At 38.2% G+C, this 22,086-nt stretch overlaps 3 protein-coding genes across 6 annotated transcripts in view; 1 reads left to right on the forward strand and 2 right to left on the reverse strand.

The window, feature by feature from the left end:
• LOC145503133 (uncharacterized) overlaps nucleotides 1-22,086 on the reverse strand; it is a 403,728-nt gene that overhangs the window by 343,643 nt on the left and 37,999 nt on the right. The window lies entirely within an intron of this gene.
• Nucleotides 1-22,086, forward strand: part of LOC145503095 (uncharacterized) — a 40,688-nt gene that overhangs the window by 3,287 nt on the left and 15,315 nt on the right. Inside the window, exons 1-6 of one of the 2 annotated variants that reach the window (XM_081482541.1) lie at nucleotides 9,954-10,080; nucleotides 10,185-10,321; nucleotides 14,721-14,848; nucleotides 17,525-17,624; nucleotides 19,916-20,008; nucleotides 21,354-21,608. In XM_081482541.1, the coding sequence (XP_081338667.1) occupies nucleotide 10,321; nucleotides 14,721-14,848; nucleotides 17,525-17,624; nucleotides 19,916-20,008; nucleotides 21,354-21,608 (577 nt within the window). In that variant the 5' untranslated portion in view covers nucleotides 9,954-10,080; nucleotides 10,185-10,320. Of the gene's footprint in view, nucleotides 1-9,953; nucleotides 10,081-10,184; nucleotides 10,322-14,720; nucleotides 14,849-17,524; nucleotides 17,625-19,915; nucleotides 20,009-21,353; nucleotides 21,609-22,086 lie in introns of those variants that run through there. The other variant, XM_081482539.1, reaches the window with a different exon arrangement.
• Nucleotides 4,850-9,941, reverse strand: LOC145503130 (piercer of microtubule wall 1 protein-like). Of its 3 annotated transcripts, XM_081482592.1 has the most exons (5): nucleotides 9,702-9,941; nucleotides 7,863-7,932; nucleotides 7,693-7,779; nucleotides 5,276-5,342; nucleotides 4,850-5,090 (listed from the first exon to the last, which is right to left on the reverse strand). In XM_081482592.1, the coding sequence occupies exons 1-5, from the start codon at nucleotides 9,849-9,851 to the stop codon at nucleotides 4,955-4,957; spliced, it is 510 nt and encodes a 169-aa protein (XP_081338718.1). In that variant the 5' UTR covers nucleotides 9,852-9,941; the 3' UTR covers nucleotides 4,850-4,954. The 3 variants fall into 3 exon arrangements, with proteins under 3 accessions (XP_081338718.1, XP_081338720.1, XP_081338719.1); XM_081482594.1 differs by lacking the exon at nucleotides 7,693-7,779; XM_081482593.1 differs by lacking the exon at nucleotides 7,693-7,779 and having other exon boundaries at nucleotides 7,803-7,932.

Genomic DNA, 22,086 nt, shown 5'->3' on the forward strand with positions numbered 1-22,086 from the left:
CATTTTTAACATCGACGGTTGAGAACACTTTTGCTCTTCCAAGCTCTGGCAGTATTTCATCTATAGTGGGCGTTGGATAGTGGCTTCTCTTTAATGCTTCATTAAGATCCTTAGGATCCAGGCATACTCGGAGCTGTCCATTGGGCTTCCCAGCTGTAACTAGGCTTGAAACCCAAGGTGTTGGTTCAGTCACTTTCTTGATTACACCCAGGCGCTGAAGTTTCTCTAATTCTTGTTTCAGCTTCTCCTTAAGTGCTACCGGCACTCGTCGAGGAGGGTGTACGACAGGCTGAACATCTTCTCTAACTTCAAGGTTGTACTGGCCTTCTAACTTCCCAGTACCTTGGAAGACATCAGGATAATCCTTCAATAGCACTTCTTGCGTGACAGGATTTGCTTCAACGGATAGAATGTTGTGTTGCTGTATCTTAATTAAGTCCATCTCTTGAATTGTAGGACTTCCAAGTATGGGCATGCATCTGTCTCCATCCACAACGACAAAATCAACTTGATACATCTTGTGATTCTTTGGGTTATGGACTTCTAGTGTGCACTGTCCCAGCGGTGTCACGGTTGTTTTGTTGTACATCGTCAAGACCTTTCGTGTGGCCTTTAGTTTGCTTTTATCGCGAAGGAGATTGGCGGGCACCAAGTTGCAAGTCGCGCCGCTGTCAAGTTGGAACTTGATTGCTGATTTGTCTACGTAAAGGGTCGCAAATAACTTCTTTGCGTGTTTCCGGTCGCTGGACGAATTAATCACTTCGCTTTGAATCTCTGACTCCAGAGTCAAACAGTATTCATCATCTTCATCTTCGTCTGTTTCCACAACGTTGACTTTTGTGTTGAGTCGACACTGGGTTGTGAAGTGGTTCATCTTTTTGCAACTCAAGCATCTTTTTCCGAATGCTGGACATTTGTCGCGGCGTTTTTCGTGTTTGTTTCCACAAAACTTGCATGTCACGAATTCCTTCGACTTGGGTTTCTTTCGATGATTAGCATCTGGCACGCGATCAGCGGCTGGCACGCGATCCTTGTCATCTTTGAAACTTCGCAATTTTCTACCCAGTTTTGGGGGACATTTCTGGTTTTCTTTCACGAAATGTACCTCACCCTGGTCCGGCTCAAGCGTTTTGCTTTGATCCTTGGACAGTGCAGCGGCACGGCATGTTTGAAGACACTTTTCTAAATCTAAATCGCGCTCTTTAAGTAAATCTTCTCGAAGTTGTTTATCTCGTATTCCACAAATGATACGATCACGTACTAATGAATCTTTTAGAGTTCCAAAATTGCACGTTGACGCCAGGACTTTTAAATCTGTTACAAACCTTTCAAATGGCTCTCCTGGTTCTTGAAAGCGCTGAAAGAATTTATACCTCTCCACGGTTTCATTCTTTTTCGGATTGCAATGTGCTTCAAAGCCTTCCAAAACGTGACTCAAATTTCGGTCATCTGGTTCGCGTGTGAAGCTCAAAGTTTCATAGATTTCTCTGCCTTTACTTCCGATGAGGTAAAGAAACAGCTTTATTTTCGTCTTTTCGTCTTTTCCGGCCATGGCAAGATCCATGTAAAGCTCCACTTCTTCCTTCCACCGTTTCCAGCTACTCGAAAGACTTGCGGAGTCGAAATCAAGCTTACCAAGGGGTTTAAGCTGAGCGATCCTCTCCACAGCTGCTGGTGGGGGAGCTCCTCCGCTCGCAACTGATGGTGTATCAGGCATATCGGGAGTTTCACGAAATGTAAGTGTGTAACTTGAATAGGTTAAACTGGAGATGTGAGTCGTTTAAGACTGACTATCTGACACCATGTTTCGAGTCGTTCGTATCAAAGCAGTCGAACGCCATTTTAAAGCCAACTGATAACTTTTATTATAGCTATTAAGGAAAGCTTCTCTTTTGACACATCACTCGACCTGGTGTCGAGGCCATAGAACAATACCTATTGTCACAACAATTCGACCTAAAGCAGTGCAAAACATGGAACCTGGTCTGGCCAGCCAAAATATTGTTTTAAATATACGACGTTGTGTCAGTCTTCCAGCAGTCTTTAACTTTTCATTGTTTTACTTTTCAAGTTTGGCTGATTACATCTCCTGTGAGATCCAACGTTCAATCAAGCAGGGTCTTTGCAGTTTTTTTTTTCTGTCACAGAAGAGCAGTTCGTGACCTTCCGTGCTGAAAGCTGAATTGATTTAATCATAACCCTGAAAACGGCCGAAAAAACTTCTTTCTTTCTGATGTCTGCTAGGCCTTTCCACAAATGCTACCTAAAATTACCTAAATATCTTTCCGGAAATTCTCAAAAAATTTCTAAATAAGACAAAACATTTTCTAAATATCTCGTATATTTCGCCGCGGTCAATCGTTTCGAGTCGTGTGGGCCAGGCATAAACTGAGACAATGGGTGCTTGTCGGAATGAACCGGTTGGGATGACCGTTGTATAATGGTAAGGGTTTTTCCAAAATCAGCAAACCAACCGAATGAGATGGCGCTCACCATTTGCAATTCGATTACTCGTAATTGTTTTCGGCTGATGAGAAACTGAAAAGTGGAACATTAAATGGTAAGGAAATTTCCGCTGTTCCATTCCAAACGGAAAAAGAGGACTACCTCTGAACGTAGTCTACAATTTCCGAATGGATTTTCCAGAAAATTACTGTTCCATTTGACTTTCAAGCGAAATTTCCGCATTTTTTTGCTAAATGGTAAGCACCCAATTTGTCTCAATTTTTGACTGAGCCGGTTTCCTCTCGTGGAGGTAAACAAATTTTAGAAATCCGCATGTCATCTCAGGGGGGCTTCACACCCCACCCGATTCTCGTCCCCATAGCCCTTTTTGCTTCTCTTAGCTGGTGGAGCCTTGGCACGAGGCCCCGCCGATCGATAGGGCAACTGAAAATCAAAGAACTTGGTCATAAATAGGGTAAGGGTTTTGGGGGGCTGGCTGCACACCCCCACCCAACTTTTCCGGGGGTACCCCCTCCCCCCGTTAATTGTTTAGGCTACTCAGGGTGAATTTCAATGATGTTACCAGATGCCACGTTACCCTTGTCCAGAGGAACGGGAAACGTCTTCGATTGTGCATGACATACATGCATGCATACATACATCCATGGGCCAGGACCCTGGAAAGAGCCATTTGGTACCAAAACGAAGGACAAATTCTAACACTCAGTTTTAACAACATTGATTCCTCTAGGTTATTTTGGTGTATGATAACCGTGCCAAATGAGTAGCTTTACCAGGATTATCATGTGGTTAAATGACGTCACTCGGTTTGGCTGAATAAGCAGAATTCGTAAAAAGATGCCTAATAACAGTTAAATGCAAACCCGAAAATGTTACATACATTGATTTTTGGGTATTGTAAACTTCCAACGCAGTTTCCAGACCTAATTCCAACAACTTATATATGACTTATAGGTATTATCCCTGAACAGTTTCCATGGCAACACTTGTCAAATTATAAATATGAACAATCAGACGGAAAATGTGAATAAAGAAAGTGTCCGTTTAAATTGCATTAGTTACTTTCGAACACTCATTCTAAACTGCATTGACCCCTCTTGCATAGTTTGATGTATGATAACCATGTCAAATGAGTAGCTATACCAAGCTTATCACATGATCAATTGCAAATGACTCAGTTTGACTGAACAGATAGAACTGGTACGAATGTGATTAGTACGGTCAAATACAAGCAAATGTAAATACAGTCATGTTATATATACTGGTCTTTAGTTATTGAAAATCTCAAACGTTTGCAGAGCTTATGTAAACAACTTATATTTAACTTAAAGAAACTGTTCCTGGATGGTTTCCATGGCTACACTTGCCAAATGTTAAATATGAATAATTATTTGGGACATAAGAAACTGCTTGTACGTGTTACAATGATAATTAAAGTTAGATTTCCTCGTCTTCGTTGCTGTCATCTGAGACAAACTCAGCGCTCGCGCGATCATAAAGCTATAGGGAGCCACCTTAAAAGGCAGGCAAACGAGGAAAAAGGGTCAATACAATGCAGAATTGACCCTTTCGCCCCATTTGTGTGTCAAACCGCTGATAACTGCAATAACAGCTTTTGTGAAATAAAAATTGCACTTGCTTTGCGCTCTCAAATTTTCGCAAATTCTAAAAGATAAAAATTTGCTGGAACCCCTACATTAAGATATCTGTGAACAAAATGTCAGAAATTTGCCAGATGTGTCGTTGACTGACGTTTCCCAACAGTCAGGCGTTCTTATTTTTGATATTGTGATCTGTGGTTTGTACTAAGGACGCAGTTAGATCTGTATACTCTTTGTTCCTATCCAACAAATGCCACAAGCTACCAGGAAGAATAACAAGCCTAAATGGCTTAAAACCGCCTCCAGGAACACAGGGGCATAAAAAAATGAGAGGAAAACAAACATGTAAGGTAAGCCACTTTTATTTAACATCTGGTCTACATGTATGTACAAAGTACTTAGAGCAATTTTCGAAATATTCTCACACATTGGCCTATAAATGGCTGAAATCATAACGTAATTGCCAACAGCACAATGTCACATAAATCCTATACTGAACATTTAGGCCGCCTGTGTTGTTGGGAATTCCAGGTGTAGATTTGAGAGGGCCTGTATCATTTTCCCTTAGCAGAGGGCGGGGCTTATGACCAGATTTTAATGATGGTCTGAACATTGCTCTCTCACGCAAATTCTTCACTTTATCCTTGAGTGATACCATAGATGAGCAATTTAGGGGAAGAGACCATAAATTCAAGTTTCAAATAAAGGAGTGTTTGGAATGAGGAATCACTCAACAACATGTTTCACACGATGAAATGGTATAAACAGAAACAGACTAGATATTTAAGTAACATTACTTTATTAAGGACAAATACAGACATCATGGTTAATCAAAGGGAGGCATCTATACACATTTTTACATCGCTACTGGTTGACTTCTCTCGTATTCAAACAATGCTTTTATCCATAGCGGTATTGAGAGATTGATTTTTGAACATTCCACACTTTCCTAACTTCTCTGTGAATGTTTGAGACTTGGCATGAAAACTTGTGGGCATGGTATGAACTGTTGGACGATGGCGCCTGCGAAAGAAATTAACAAGAATTCAGTTAAGGTGTTATTATGTGGTTGAACTAGTCCGCAATGAAAAGGAGAGTTTTGTTAGTTCCTATTACAGTCACAATTCTGTGGCTATGTTTTTGCAGATACAGACATATATATTCTATGAACTCTTCCAAGGATTCTTCAAATTGTAGAAAAAACTTACCCATATTCCATAGAACTTGTCATATACATTGGATTTTGCTTCTTAGTATTGTAACCTTCAAACCAGTCTAAAAGAAAGTGGATCTTAATGATTATTTGAAAAAAGACTAAACATGTATAATTAAGACCCTATTTCCCAGATGGGGAAAAGGGTATGAGGATGAAACATAAACAATAAAAACACGTCCTACATATTGTGACATTCTACCACAAGGAAAACACTCAGACTGTGTGCTCCATATGTAATGTATCTTCCACTTAGTATCTAGTTGACACTAATGTAGAATAATCTTCTGCAGATGCGTTAAGAGCAAATTGCTTTGTTTTAGAATAGTACCACAAGGAGAACACTTGGGGTTTTCTGAAACAAACATATGCGAGATAAACCTTTGTAATGATAACAAAGAAGTAACGTAGGAACAACACGTTTCACATAGCGTGCAAAGTTAGCTGCCCCACGCAAGCTCGCATAGCTTTCCCCTTATTCCCTGCAAGACTAATTTATTAATTTTAACATACAAACAAATTTGCCAAAATAAAAACAGGACTCTTGGGTTTCTCAAAGACTTGCCCGTCTGGGTGTCTCAAGACCACCAAACCCCATAATCAGAAAACTCAGTGACTCATAAAATACCATGAATTCCAGTTGAAAATCCCATTAAAAAGTATTGTTTAAAAACAACATGCATAAATTTTTCATAGTGACTGGAGATTCTCAATTTCATGTAGTCTTTCTCCAGTCCATTAATTTCCCATTAAATTAGAATCATGGCCCATGAAAAAGGCTTTCATGGCCATGAAAAATTGGAAACACATCGAAATATATATAATATATCCCTGAAAACTGAAGTCACTGTGGTATAATTCAGAACCCCTAAAAGAAACCTCAATTCATGGAACACAAAATTTTGCATCAAGAAATTCAAGTGTAAGCTATTATGAATCCTGAGTTTACTTTGCACTGTGGCAGTCGGTCAATAATATTATAGTGATCTTAAGTGGCAAAAACAAACAACTGATGTGATAACTTTAGAAGCAATGGACTTTGAAAGTTGTGCTTTGTGTTGCCAATCAAATTCATGATTTTAGTCGAGGATTGCATCAATTCTGCTTGAAATTCCATTCAATGTCCGTGTAATAATTCAACTTTGGGACCATAGAATTCCACTAATGTAATCAATGCTGAAAATTCAGTTGGCAGGACTTATCCAAGCCTGTATGTAACTAGCAGAGTATACGGTGAGTCAATCAGAATCAGAAATTCCAAAATTCGCATAGTTTAGCATAGTTAAAAGGCTGATAATCTAGCATATTTATGATAAGCATATTTATTAAGAATCCACAGTGTATATAGTCTTTGAACAGGCTCCAAGCGAGGATGGACAAAAAATTCGGCAAGCACAAAACTGAAGAATTTGGAGAGCAAAGCAATCAGGGTGGGACAGGGTAGCCTGTAGACTTTGTTTTTGATGTAACTATCCACCCTTGGTGATTAGCCTGTAACAAAACAGTCAATGAGGTAATTTAACCTGTCAAGAAGCTACATTTTCTGTACTTGGAAACAGTTGTAATTGACGTAATCAAACAGCCAGGCCCAGTGTCATAATATAGAGTGAATTTTCTCTTGGTGCAAGTAAGCAACATGTTCACAGAATATTTCAAACTTTGTCCCTCCAGATCCAATACTTAGAGAGCTTAAGACATATTTTGCAATACTTTTACAATGACATGATAGAGGTGTCAAACTCTGTGAAGTGACATGCAGATAACAGCAGAAAGTCCGGAAACCATGCCTTTGACCTCTAAAAAAATTGCCATAACATAGCCAAAAGGCTCCACTCTACTTAAAATTCCTCCTCATAACACAGCATAAAGTACTCTTCAGAATCACTTGTGAAACAACAAAAGGTCGAGAGACTGAAAATTAAAAGAGAATAGCAAATGCACAAACATCATGAACTGAAGAAGTTGTATAGGGCAGTGGGCCGCATTTTACAAAGATCTGTCAAATGTTTGTCTCAAAGATGTCAACAATCAGCAATTTAACCAATCATATGATACCAGATCCTGGCATCATGGAACGGCAGCATCAATAGAATGTCTACAGGCTCCCTTGCTTCGTTCAGGCTCAGTGGGAGCCTGTTTGCAGGCTACAGTGTATATGAATATTGAGTAAACATGTTCATGATCAGATATTCATCTCCAATTTGTTTGCTGTTAAAGTGTATATTATATAAACAGACTGTTAACAAGAGACAGTCTATATGGATCAGAGTTTTCAAACACATTCAGAGGGTGCGAGTTTTTGGATGATATTTTTGAGACATCCTGAAGGTCAGGTAGAAAGTGTGAGTGTTTGAGGTCCATGTTTTTGACATGCCACAACTTTACCACTCAATATGCAACAGGCTGCATTACCTTCATCCTGGTTTACTGCAGTAAGGGAATTAAATTGAACTTCAGTAGGACAGGAGAATACAGGGTTGCCTGGGTTATTAATTAGATCTGTAGGAGAGAATGAAACATACCCGGATTATCAAACCGCTCAGGAATGTTGAAAGTGCGGTAATAGTGAGAAGTAACTGCACCTTTGCCTGCCTTTGTCTGCTCAAAGTCATATTCTGCATCTCCTGCTCCAGGGTGACCTTTACGGGAGTCCTGAAAGGAATATTTAACTTCGTTATCAGGAAACAACAGAAATATTAATTCAATCATGGCATAATTTTCTTCATAAAAGTTGTGTCCTCTTTCCCTTTTATGAAAGCACTTGGCACTTCTTTATTCATCTCAAGTACATGTATTAATATGTACTATTAATATACATGCGGGAATCCAAAAATAAAATAGAAATCATCTATGATTACATATTTTCAAATTTTTGTAGTCAATTTTATAACTTTAGAGACACATACTAACTTTTAAAAGTCTGTTTAGTGTTGTGAGCTTTCTGATATATGGGACATTTATTGCATCTAAACAAGAGTTCAGTTAGAGACAATCGTCAAAATCACCTAAAATGACATAATTTGATTCGGACTGGATTAAATGGAGGCAAAAAAAATGAATTAGCCAAAGTTTAATGTGGAACTCAGAGAATGGAATGTTGATGTGAAACAGAAAGTTTTGTATTGTTCCTGAAAAGTACAAAAAGTTACTTTCTACATGCAATGATTAAAGCTTCTCCAGACTCTGACTAAGTTTAAATAACACTGTGTGTCAGAAATGACAAAATCAGTGTATTCCATGCACTCCACTCATACACTGAAGGTAACTGACGGACATTTAAGCAACAGAGCTTTTTTTTTCGTGTTCACATATCCTCATCTAAACACAAGGAGCGTTGGGAGAATTTGAGACAGATATACAAACCTGAGATGTAATTGAGAGTTTGCATAACTTTGGAGAATTCTCCCAACCCCCAGCCCCCACCCCATCCCCACACCGCATTCTCAAAAGTAGGCACAAATCTAAAATGTCACAACTGTGTTTACATACTCTGATCTCAACACACCTGTCGACTAATGACAGTGACTAGTGTGCACAGTAGCTCAGTTATTTTATAAACCAAGATATCATTTTTCTGAAATCATATTGAGCAGCTTGACCTCCAACCGGTATACCATAACATGTGTAGGGAAATAACCCTCTTAATACAAAATAACCCTCTTAATACAAAATTCAATTGTTTATTTTCTATAAGCCCACTTGTTTACAGAAATATTTTCACAGACGAGTACTATCCATCCGGGTATTTTCCTCGGACGGGCACTATGGGCTGATAGTGTCTCTCCACAGATGAACACTATCGAGTCACATGATCAATTTAAACCAATAAGAATCGGAAAAAATTTAGTGGTGAACTATAAGAGGTGATAGTTGATTCGGCCTTCAGCCTCATCAACTATCACCTCATAGAAATCTCAAGCTCATAATCTAATTGTTGAATGGCGTCGGGCTTGGTTACTATTCCAATGTGGCGTCCGGCTCGGTTACTATTTGGCGTCGGACTCGGGCGCTCTCGTCCAGGCCGACTAATTACGAACAATGTCTACACCTGAGTGAGTGACACATTTGCATATCGGAGTCCCCGCAACAAACACCTTTCTTCGCTTCGCGTATGCACGAGTTTAAAAAAGGGAAAATAAATGATTGATTGATTGTTACAGGCTAATCACCAAGGTCAAAAACAAAGTCTTCAGGCTACCACCATGTTCGACTCGCCTCTCTCACCTATCTTTTCTCGCGCTCGTCTCGCTTCGGTCTCCAAATTTTATATTTCGCCGGGAGCCAATTCACAGGATATTTTGACCGAGAACAACCAGGGTGCAATGGTTTGAGTTCGATGTATAGGTGAGCTAAAAGCGAGGTTCAACCATGGACGTTTCGTAATTTAAAAGTTTTTCTTTACAAAGGACATGTTTTCTTACCTTTATTTGTTCTAAGTTTTCTGTTCGTGACTCCATCGTCTGAACGTACAGATGGTCGAGTGGAGAAGCAGCTACATGCAGCACAGGGCTATGACTGTCAGTTGCTATGACAATATCACAAAAACAATGGGTTTTGCAATAAGTACGCATGAGTAAAGTCCCAAAAAAGCTCTGGAACCTGGGAACGACTCGACGCCTGGGGACGAGAATGACATCAAATTTCTTTTCGGAACGATGCTGTCACTGTATTCCTAAATTGGAAGCTCAGAATCGGGTCATGAGAATTTCGCTCAAGGGTCCTTCAAATATGAAAATGTCTCGCTGGAGAAAAGCTTAAATATATTAGCGCTGTGAAAGAAAATCTTTTTTAAGCCTAAATGCATGGTGTCGTGTCGTTGCTACTAATTTTAGGGCAAGTTTTACAGTCGAAGTGTTGCTAAGTTTGTTCTGCGGCTTGATAGATTTATTATTTTCTTCCAACAGCAACGTGCAGTGAACTAGCCTGGGGCATCCCCTAATTTGTTGACGTCGCGTTTCATAAAGCAGGGGTCTGAAGATCTTCGTAGCAGAAGTGCCGCAGCATTTTAACGTCAGGAAGGAGAAAGAATTGCACGACATAAGTAAGTCTAGCTTTGAAATGTCTTTGACTTTCACTTTTCAAAATTTTCAGGATTCTTAGAGCTATAAATTCGCTTAAAATTCGCTTTTTCCAACTTCCGGGTTATCATGTCGCGTTAATGTCCACGATCGTTCTTTGAGCCCGAATCTTATTTTTGAGAAATGGAGTAATGCTGCTAGAAGTAAACTTCTGGAAAAGCTGGCTAACCGGAATATGGCGTGTGCAGGTTAAAACTAAAAAATACCGTTCCCCTGTCACAATTTCGGCGCGATTTGTGTCAAATCGTGTGGCTCTGGTAGGCGCTTTTCCTCAGAGTCTATTTCAACAAATCCATATGTATCAAAATATCTTACCTTGTATATGCTCTGCGTTAAATGGACTTGTGTTTATTCATATTAGATGTTACAACACTCCAGTTTGCCTGAATATCACTTCGGTTAGCCTGAATATCATATACTCCTTTTAGCCTGAATAACGTTTCGGTTTACAGCCTGTTTACGGTTCTCTCTCAATGATCCCGGCGTACGAAACGTCGCTCCACTCATGTGCCGAACCAAACTTGATTAAGTACGACTTTAGAACGACTTTGGAGCGACGGCTGGTTCAGACGGCGTACCTGCGTCGAACTTAATTCGGGAAGCCGGTGGTAACAATTTTCGACGAGAAAATAAGCGTTCTGTATTCAAGACCTCTGTCCAAACAGAAAACTTGTGACTAACATTTCACTGTTATAACACAGGTAACCCAAGCTCCTTTGGGAACCATCGACATGACATTGCGTAACAGCCTTATTATAAGAGTTACTATGGGAATATAACGATCGTACAAAATAGTTCAAAATAAGGGGGAAAAGAGTAATAAAATCGACTTACCTGTCCTGTATAACTTGTGTTTTTATGGCATTTGGAGGGGTTTCAGAGTGATTACAGTGGGTTTTAGCTTCTCTGTATTCCTCTCCCTATAGGAGAATCTTTGTTTACAATATTTGCCTCATTACCATAAGCGATACAGTTTCTGATGGAGCTACAAAGAGATTAATACTGAATGTTGAAAGGGCACAGCACGATTAACTTTCCCAAGGAATTTGAGCGTGATGTATTGAATACTTTTTGTGCGACAAGGGTTTAAAAGCTCAAAATTTTACAAAGAATGTGCGAGCTCATTAGCGCTTTTGCCACACAGAAATTTTGATGTTTTTGAAAGCCAATTTCTCCTTGAATATTACACCCAAAGAGCCAAAAATTTCACCACTTACTAAGTTTCACAAACTCTTTAAGTTTTTCTAGTAAAATAGTGTCTAGCTTGATGCCTTCTATGCACAAAGTTGTATGTTAATGAGCAAAAAGTGTAAACAACGACATCAGCAAAGATGCACCTATAAAGAGAGACAAGGTAGGGCACTCGAGTGACAGGGCCCAGCAGATCGACCAAAGGAATCCAGCCATAAATTCTCCCCAAAGGATCTGATCGCCTCGAGATTCCACCTAGAGCAACACTTATAGATGCTCTAACCATTGCTTTTCTTCATCGGATTAAAACATCTGCCAGGGAGCAATTTTAGCGAGAAAGTCTCTCAAGACTTTTCCATCGATAGCCATTGAAAGATGATTTGACCGTGTGTTCCATGCACCGACTGTTTGAAATTAGCTTAGCGACGCGGCTTTTATTTTGGCTGCGCACCCGGAGAAGGGAGAAGGGACAATGTCCACCGCATCTCGAGTGACCGTTATGGTGGACATTGTCCCTTCTCCCACCAGGTGCGCTGGTAATTTGAACCCAAAGGCCAGGTCGCTAAGCTAATTTCAAATGGTCAGTGTATGGAACACATGGTCAATGCATGGCTATTGATGGAGCAGCCTTGAGAGATTTGCTTGCTAAAATTGCTCCTTGGCGGACGTTTTAATCTGATGAAGAAAAGCAATGGTTAGAGCATCTATTAGCGTTGCTCTAGGCAGAATCTGAGGTGATCAGATCCTTTGGGGCAAATTTATGGCTGCATTCCTTCAGTGGATCTGCTGGGCTCCGTCACTCGAGTGCCCTACCTTGTCTCTCTTTATAGGGAGAGGAATACAGAGAAGCTAAAACCCACTGCAATCGCTCTGAAACCCCTCCAAATGCCATAAAAACACAAGTTATACAGGACAGGTAAGTCAATTTTATTACTCTTTTCCCCCTTATTTTGAACTATTTTGTACAATCGTTATATTCCCATATGAACTCTTATCATAACGCTGTTACGCAAAGTCATGTTGACAGTTCCCAAATGAGCTTGGGCTACCTGTGGTTATAGCAATATTTAGGGAAGGAAATTCATACGCAAGGTTCAGTGTTTGTATTTAGACAGGTTTTCTCCAGGTTAATTTGACTTGTTACGGTATCATGGTAGCTGGATTTTTACGAAAAATGCGAAAAATCTTTTTTGGGTCTTCAAATTGAGAAGACTGAGATAAATATTTTGCAAAAAGAATGGGAGAGAGGGCTTTTTTACTTTTTAAGTTAAACCAAAAAAACTATTTTTGAATATTATTAACCCCTTACAGTGCGTTGACACCTCTAATTAAAATTCACCGCCAGTTGTCGCAAGTAACATGAATTGTGGTGTGATATTTCATTTGTGCACGCAAACTGTTCTTGATCTGGTTGTTTCATTGCAAGTTGGCTTTCGTTCTTGTCAAATTTTCTTTATGTCAGGACGAAAAATTCTTACCCATTTTCGTCTTTGAAGACACTGAAGAGGCGAAAATCTGGTGGAACCCACAGGTTCAGCGTCAAACAAGATCTTTGGCTCTGAGCGACCGTGGGTCGCACTGTAACCAAGAAGAATGGTTGAAGGAACTTGAGGACACTAGTCCCGCCAATGAAGCTAAAGGACAAAATACAACAAGTGCTAGTCGCATGAAATTGTTGTAGAACCGACGCAATTCCGAAACTTCCACAACAAGAGAGTCAAGTGCAGATGTAGATGTTGACAATGTAGACCTCGAGATTTCCTCTTTTTCATGTTTTTTGGCTTCACGAGGCATGGTTTCAAAAAATGTCTGGAGAACGAAGGAGCCTAAACTTAAGCAACATAATACCAACGCTGCCGACGAAATCTTTTAAGTAAAAGATCACAGCAGTATAACTTGTAGTTTGTCCCTTCTCAGACGACTTCACTGCAACGGCGGGTTTCCGCACCAGAATATTAGTCATCTGTTTATTTCAAGTTGTCATAACCCATTGTTGTGGTAAACTGACCCATGCCGACATCTGTCAGTGCGGAGGGGATTTTTAACACCTATTCATACAAATCTCATAAAAGGTTTTTCGTGTTTTTCTCGATAAAATAAAACTGTATATAAGGATGAACATTTTTAGTTCGTTTATGCGCATCTTCCGATGGAATTGGCTGAAAATCGGCAGGTATGTTCTAGGATAACTCCTTCGAAAAACTGTATCGGGCTTTGTTTAATTTGACTTCCGTTTCAAAGTTATGGCCTCTTTTAATTTATGCATTAGGTTTGACACATGAGGAGAACGCCGTATGAATCAGCTGCCGCTCCAACGTCACATAGTGCGACAGACCTTGCCAAATTTAATGTTGTTTGTCGCACCAAACCTAACCTGCCGAACCAAACTGATTCAAACGCCACTCTTCTGCTGTACTTAACTTATCAGTTGGGTTCGGCACATGAATGGAGCGGCGTTTAGAACGGGCCTCATCAAACAAAATCGAACATCTATTTTGCTGTGAGTTCGATGATCGAATGCGAGCTCAATCCAATTCGATTTTGTTCGGAATCTATTTCTTGATAACTAAATCACGCAGGAGTAATCATAATCAACCATTATTGAATGGGATTAATAGAAAAACATCCAAATATCAAACTAAATGTCAATGTTCAGTTATACATATGTCCCAGAGAACAAAATGACAGACAAACTAGAAGTAGGTCAACCTTTTAGTAGAAATTTCCCCTGAACATGTGGCTATTATGGGGTATTATGCAGATGTGTAAATCGTCCTATCAAATTGCTAACAAAGGATTTGGGGGGATTAGGGGAACGGTTCACCATACAAAATTTCCACAGGATGTACACTTGTTTGATAATAGGGTAATATTTAGGCTTTTTTTTTTTTTCATTACTTCATTTTTTATCAGTGTTAATATTTAGACATACAAAGTAAAACAAACAGGAGTTTGGTAATTGCACATTTGATTGAGCACAACTGTAAATTTAAATAGGGTATCATTTTTGTCCCTCATTGTGTTCCCAGTGTGATTAAAATGAAAAACACATGGTCTGTTAAAACTGAACTACTCGTAAACCTCAAATATATGTTTACTAAATTAAAACTGACTTGAATGCATTGAATTCTTGAAATTTCTCCAAAATTGGGGGCATTTTTTATTTTTCAGTGGACTTAATTGATGAGAACCAAATGGTCTTCATAGACAACTCAAATGGGGAAGACAGTATTGAGCTGGTTAATCATTCCATGGAATCCAGTGGTGAATTATCTACAGACAGGAAGGATATTGTAGAGGTAAATTGCTCTTTCTTTTAAGCCTTTCAGTCTTGGACAAACTTAATTTTTATAGAGGAATTTTCTGGGAAATATACTTCAGAAATGAATAGGAGTGATCTTTTAATAGCTGACTCCAATTTTGCAAAATTGAGACATGTTTTGCTACATGTGGTAGGAAAGTTTTAAATCATATAAAAAAACTGAACCTCACTAGTTTAAGAACTAATATTGTAAATAATTTATTCAGGATAGGTTTCTATGGAAGCGTAATGATGATGCAAATTTCTCCAAGAAAAGAAATCAGCCAATTATAAAACATTGTGCTTTTGCCATGAATCTGATTCAATAAGTCATACATGTAAATGGGTGGTAAACAAAGAAAATTGAGATCAAATAAATTTCTGTAGGCACAAATGAACTACTCCTTGGGAAACTATGAAACAATGTTGATGAGGCAGGTATTTAATACACCACTAAGGTGTTCAAAAAAGTTAATTATTCTCTTTTATTTGCTAAATGCTACATTTTTAACACACAGAAACCAGCTTAAAGGCAAACACTTGAGAGAACTTAAAAGGAAATTAGATTATGCTGTTGAAATTATCGAGTCTTGAGGTATTAAGTTGAGTTTTAAGTATTAATTGTAATTGTAATTACCTGATAGCAATGCCTCAAACAGGTTTAGTCTTAACTTAATTATGCAATAGGATGTTGACATATTGAATAATTTGAATCAGGTGCCAAATATTTATAATGGGTTCCTGATTTTGAACTCTTTGGATGTTTCATCTTATACTGGGCACCAGTGTCATGCATCCCTTGGGACTGTTAATGTTCTTGTAACTGTTGAACAAGAAAGATTGATTAATAGCTTCATTATGGTTAATTATAATATAGATAGGACTCTTTATATAGATAGGACACACGTGCATTCTGATTGGTCAAAAACCCATGTTTCATCAGAGTATAAAACATAGAAAAAGAGTGTTTTATTGTTTTGCGCAGGTAAGATCTATATCATAAAGCAAATAAAGAAGCCTAACCCATGTATTACACTGTGATAGAACACTCCAGACATTTGAGAACACTTGAGAAATGTAGAAAACACTTGCCTGCTTCTCGTGTTTTCTACATTTTCCTTGTGTTCTCAAATGTCCGGAGTGTTTTATCATAGTGTAATACACAGCTTAGGCTTCTGTTTTTTGTTAAATAAAGCATGGATGATACATATACAGAGTTAACTGAAAAGGGTACCTCTTTATAGTGAACGGTGAATTATTTACAAAGTAGATATAATTACCATTAAATTTTCACCTCTTCAACTCCACAGGACCAAAATTTATCAGCCCCCCAAAAAATTAAGTGGAATTTTAGACAAAATGAAACCATTTTATTGATAACCAATGTATAAATTTTTATTTGACAGCTTAAAATAGGAATTACGTTTGCAAAGAAAATTTGTTATTTTTTTTCTTGTAAACAGCCTGTAAGGACTTTTACCAGAAATGGGGTGGATGGTATCTCGGAGGAAGTTTCTGTAAAGTCAAAAAGCCTCAACCTTAGTAATTTTTTCTTGATATTACTACATTAAGGGTTAAACTTAACAGTTAAACTGTATAAATTTGTCAAACCAGACTATTTTTTTTTTGTCACTTTTTGGTGGCTCTTAAAAAGAATAACATGCACACCACCCATCACCCACCTCCCTTAACTCCTAACCCTACCCTACCCTGCCAGGATCCCATATCAACCCCCCTAACTCTAATCCCCCAGAATCTACTTTTGTTATTTTTATCTCTGACTTTGTATACCACATTCATCTCCACTTGGCCACACAAGGAATCATAATTTGTAAAATAATTTGTTCATATTCGTTGGTCTAATATGTTATTGGTCCCAGACTCACCCTTCCCCGTTGGCACAATGTACTGTAGGTTGAAATCATTCTGACCAAAAGAACAAATTGACCTAATGGTCAGTTACTACAAAATGCAGACTACAGACTGCAGACTGCAAACCGGTTTCCAAATGCAGACTAGGTACAAAATGGTGACTGCAGACTGCAGACTAGGTACAAAACACAGACTGAGCATAAAGACTGTTTTTTTCATCAAATACGTGATAACATGTCATTTTAACTTACTAAGTGTCACACAATTGCTTTTCTGCAGTCATCTTCCACTGTTGTTTTCGTCTAAATAAGTGATAACATGCTGTAACATGTCATTTTATAACTTACTAATTGTTTCCAAATTGGAGATTATTATTGGCCATATTTCATTGTTATTTCATTGTCTTCACACTTTGTGGACAAGATTTTAGTGTCAAGTAACAACACTTATATAAAATATGATGGAAAGAATCTTGTAAGAAATTAAAGAACAGCAAAGTCTCCTACACGTGCAATGTGTACAAATGAAAAACAATCAGGGGCCCCCTCTTACGGGAAAAGCAAAGCATCATTTTCATGACTGGTCATTTGTTTACTTTTAATCTTGTCACTGTTTGGTAACTAGTTAACTACACAATCATCAAATAGTATGTAACAATCAGTGTGTGTTCATGAACCTTGAACATTGGAAATATATAAAGGTGAAGGAACAACAATTGCACGTGGATAACAGTTTTATTGCTGTTAATTACGTTAAGATGTTTGTATGAATGACTCAATCGTGTGTTTAATGTTACTGTCAGGCACAAGCACTCCCTAAGAAAACCAAGGGACACTTGTACTACAGCAAACAAGAAGGTCTGGATGCTAGCAGGAATAAAGTTCAGTCACGGCCAAAGATTGGTAAATTAAAGACTTAATTAAACTTTAAATTAATGTTCACTCAAAAAGAATGATTCTCTGATGTAGTTAACCCTCTCTTACACTGTATACCATTAAGAGCATACGTATGTTGTGTAACATCTCAAGATCTTGAGAGGGTTGTTATATTTCATTATAAAACTAAGTTCTTGACATGTTGCATTCCAGTAGGGTACGTCTTAAATGAAGTTTGCAATAAGCTCTTGTAGTACAGCTAGTTGTAACTTAAATCTGAGACCTCCTTTTTAACTTGGAAACTATTATATTCCAATTTGTTGGTTTGGTAGTTGGAATTCACTCCTTCCTTCTTTCTTTTGCTTCTTCCTCTGCTTGCTGTTAAATTTTTTTGTGAATGTGTGGTTCCAGAAAATATCCATACCCCCCATGGAGGGTTTTTTTCCAGTTTGAACCCCCACCCTCCAGGATTTTCCGTTCCAGGGGGTTTCACAGTACTCCCCCCACCCCCTGGAATTTCCATGATTTTTCTACTTGGCCCCCCCCCCCCCCCTACTCCTCGGAAATTTCGTATCCATAAAAGACAAGACGTAACTCATTGATTGTAATAAAATTTGGGCGCAGCTGTTTATAGTTACATTGTAGACAAAGACATACTTTTTCACAGTAGACTGCAGACGCGGTGTGTTCCTTCGTGTCATGTTAAAATGTTTGAACCGGTGTTTAAACTAACAAACAACTGACTTACAAGCACTTCACTCCCAAATGGCATAGCAGCGGACTTTTTCTTCATTAAAGGAAGTTTTCTTACGAGAATCTCGGAATGTACATAAAGCTCTTTCAAATAACTGAGTCGAAATTTTAATTTATGCATGGTCAAAACATCATATCTAATTACTTTACACACGCAGTAAAGTCGTCAAACAACATTTTTTTCAAAACAGCTATTTCCCAAATGTCGCTTTATTTTGCTTTCACCAAAGGAATACATCAATTAAGTCATACGCTTTGTCTCTGTAGTTTGTAAATGATAGTAAATACATTTTATGCCTTAGTTTTTTTCAATTGTCATACATTTCATGCGTGAAACATGCATTATGGATAGCTTCTGAAACTACACAATATGTTTAACAAATAGCTTAGATTCCATGTTACCTTGCATCTGTTCAGTAATAGATCACAGATGATGTCAAAATGTGGTAAAGAATAAAAAATTGGTACACCTGGTGATAGCCGAGTGTGTCTGACTGATGTTGGGTGACAATAAAGTAGTCGTTGCCCACTCTACCATGCACTAACCCTAAGACTCCTTGGACATGGAGGTAATTCTTCTTCCCTTATTCCTTAACATGACTTAACACTAAACTCCAGCTATACAACAAAACACTTAATTACTGGTCCCTTGGGGAAACAGTTAGTGTCATTTTCTTTTCCTTGAACCTTGATGTTTCTCTCAACTTTGTCTATGGAAACATGGTGATTCTTGGGAAAGCTATACTGTTTCCCATGGGAACTGCTTAATGTTAAAACCACTTACCAGTAGTTAGAAAAAAATAATTAAAGTTATGATGTTATGATTTAGGACCTTAATTAACAATTATTCCATGGGCGTGCATTGGATATAATATGATAGATAGCCAACAAGGCACATAGCGCCGCGTTGGCTCTATAACCATCTCAGAACCAACAAGAGTGAGTGAAATAATTGTTTTAATAAAAATGCCCCCAAAGTACAGAAAACTGCAGAAATGAAATAAAAGTAATAATGCCAAAAAAAAAATCATGTGTACGCTTACCATATTTGTAGAACATGCTATATTAATGGCTTATATACCACGATGGGTTAAGCCAATGAAATCTCTTGAATTGCATTATCCCATGATCCAGCTTTTAATAATATGGGGTATTTTGTGCGAGGTTAAAAAGTTGAGGGTTTTGTTTGCATATAATTAAACTCTTACTATTTTCCTTACTGCCCCACCATCTCTCCCCCTTACTTCTCTAGCTAATATGACCTTTTATACCATGCCATAGAAAATTACAGCCAATCAGAATTATACAGGAAAGCCATTGTATATTTGACAGTATTACATCCAACCTTTCCATCATGGGCATTGATTTAGGGTTGGCCCCTGTGCTTTCTATGGCATGGTGTAAAATAGTTGCAATGCTCTCTAGTGGCAAAGCATACAATATCCCACTTGTTACTAGTATTTTCTCGGTAAACTCACGCAGCTAAATGCTTGTGTGTAAACCAAGAAAATTCAAGTGACTTGTTTTGCATAACTAGTATATATTATTCACTTATTACATTAAAGATGAACAAATCAAGGGACATATGACAACACTTGCTGAAATCCTTCAGAATCCAGAGTTTGGACCTTTTCATGTCACTGGAAAGGAGGTCAATGGTAAGTTTCACAGCCAGGACTGATAAAAGTGATATTCCGTGAAAAGTATTTTAAATTTGTCACATGATGCACACTTTTATGGTAACATTAAACTTACACAATCTAATAATTTTAGGAGTTATGTAGCTTTAGTTACTTAGAATTTTCATAAGCCTGGGAAGTTATGTTGAAGGATAAAACAGTGAAAATTTGGTTGAAATTTACAACTAAGTAAGTACTAAACAGTGGTAGAAGTTTTCATTTAGCCAGAATTTCAGCTTTCTCAGCTGGTCAGCTGGCTAACTACTTCCAAGAGGCATAACTAAAACAAGTTGCTAGTTCTATCAGGTGATGTCACTACCTTTTCAATGGGTAGAGATTTTGTTCTGCCCATTTTTACAACATTTGCTTAATTAATAGGAGTTAAATTCAGTGTAGACAAGAATTTAAAATTCTCCTGATCACCCAATCTGCAGAACAATGAAGTTTATTTGTTATTTACTTTGAAACTATTAGGTGTGTGTGATGTGATATTTAATTTACCAATACTTGGGAAACCTGTAGGTTTTAATTTTGTAGCATTCATTGCTCAGGGAGTGAATTTCCAAGTTAAAATTTCTTGTTGTCAGATTAGGCTACTGTTTTACTGTTTCTTTTCCTGGTAAAGTGAATTTTGATCTCTACTTTTTAGTAATATTCAAGCCTAGATCAGCACTTGCCATACATTTTTTGCTACTTTTTGTCTTCGTTATGATGAAATTTGCATCTTTCCTATCTAAGCCATTTTTAAAACATAAACAAGTAGTCTGTGTGAGAAGAAAAATGTTGTTTACTTTTTTTCAAAATATATCTCATTTCGTTCCAGAGATAGTCAAGTTTTTAAAACATGCAAATTAGCCAAGTGATTATGTCATCATATTAGCTCAGCCAAATTTTGATCAGATATGATGAAGACAGATATCTTAGCCAATTTGTATCAGAAATGTTTTATTCTTTGCAGTGAAATTCTACCAGATGTGTCCCACAATATGAGCTTAACCGTTTTGTTACCATGGCAATATACTGGGTTCCAGACCTCCCCAATAATCAAGGCTTTTCTGGCCACCTTTGGCATTCCATTTTGATATTTGCCAGTGGTGTCTCATCTGCATGAGTTTTTCTCAAACAAGATAATCTTTGAAGTGGTAATGAAGGCGGGCAAAGAATTCCACACAATTAAAGAGTTCAGGAGCAAATTGCATAATAACTGTCTGGAAAGCATGGGATAGGTGTTTGGCTGCTGATTTACGTTGGTGTTATAACTATCACTGAGGAGCAGGTAGCATAACTAAATGCATTAATGTCTGTTTTTTTGAAAAATTAACAGAGCAACTTTTGACTGCCATTGACTATGCTGCAAAAAATTCAACGTCTCTTAATGCTGTAAAAGAGTTGCTGGGATCCTGTTTTCTTGTACTTTTGGAGGCCTGTCATGGTGTGGCAGATAAATTTGAGCTTTCAGATGAAGCTGTGACAGCACTAGCAGACTTCAAGAGATGTGAACGGGAGAGGTACGAGTTGCTGAAGAAGACAGAGATGGATGGTGCTGATGACAAAAGACAAGAAGGAGTTCAACTGCTTGGTAATTAAATACTTTTACTCATATCATTGTTTTGTATGCTTTTGGATACCCTTCGAGCAGTTGGCTTCTCCTACACCAAACAAGAGAGAAACCACTGCAAGCAACTGTGCGTTCCTTTGAGTTAGCCGCTGTCCAGCGCCATGGATGAATAAATTAACTTTGAACTGGTAAAACTAATTTAAAAGCTGGTTTGGGCTCGCACACATGTGCTCACCAGCAACTGCTGCATTTACCCAAGCCCACCATGTAGTGATCAAAGTCCAACTCCACTACAAACGATCACAATCTGGGTTTATATGATGTTCAAACACGTTTTGTAGTTCTTCAAGACTGTGCTGTACATCACTTGAAGTTGGAGTGGGCTTTTGTTTTCACTTTTGGTGACGTCCAGTCACTTGCAACAGCTTTTATGAAACCGCGGTGCCTTCGGTCACATTATCCCAGTTAAAATCGTAATATATAGATTTAGGCCAGCCTA

This window comes from Orbicella franksi, chromosome 11, assembly GCF_964199315.1.
Source record: "Orbicella franksi chromosome 11, jaOrbFran1.1, whole genome shotgun sequence".
NCBI classification, from domain to species: Eukaryota; Metazoa; Cnidaria; class Anthozoa; order Scleractinia; family Merulinidae; genus Orbicella; species Orbicella franksi.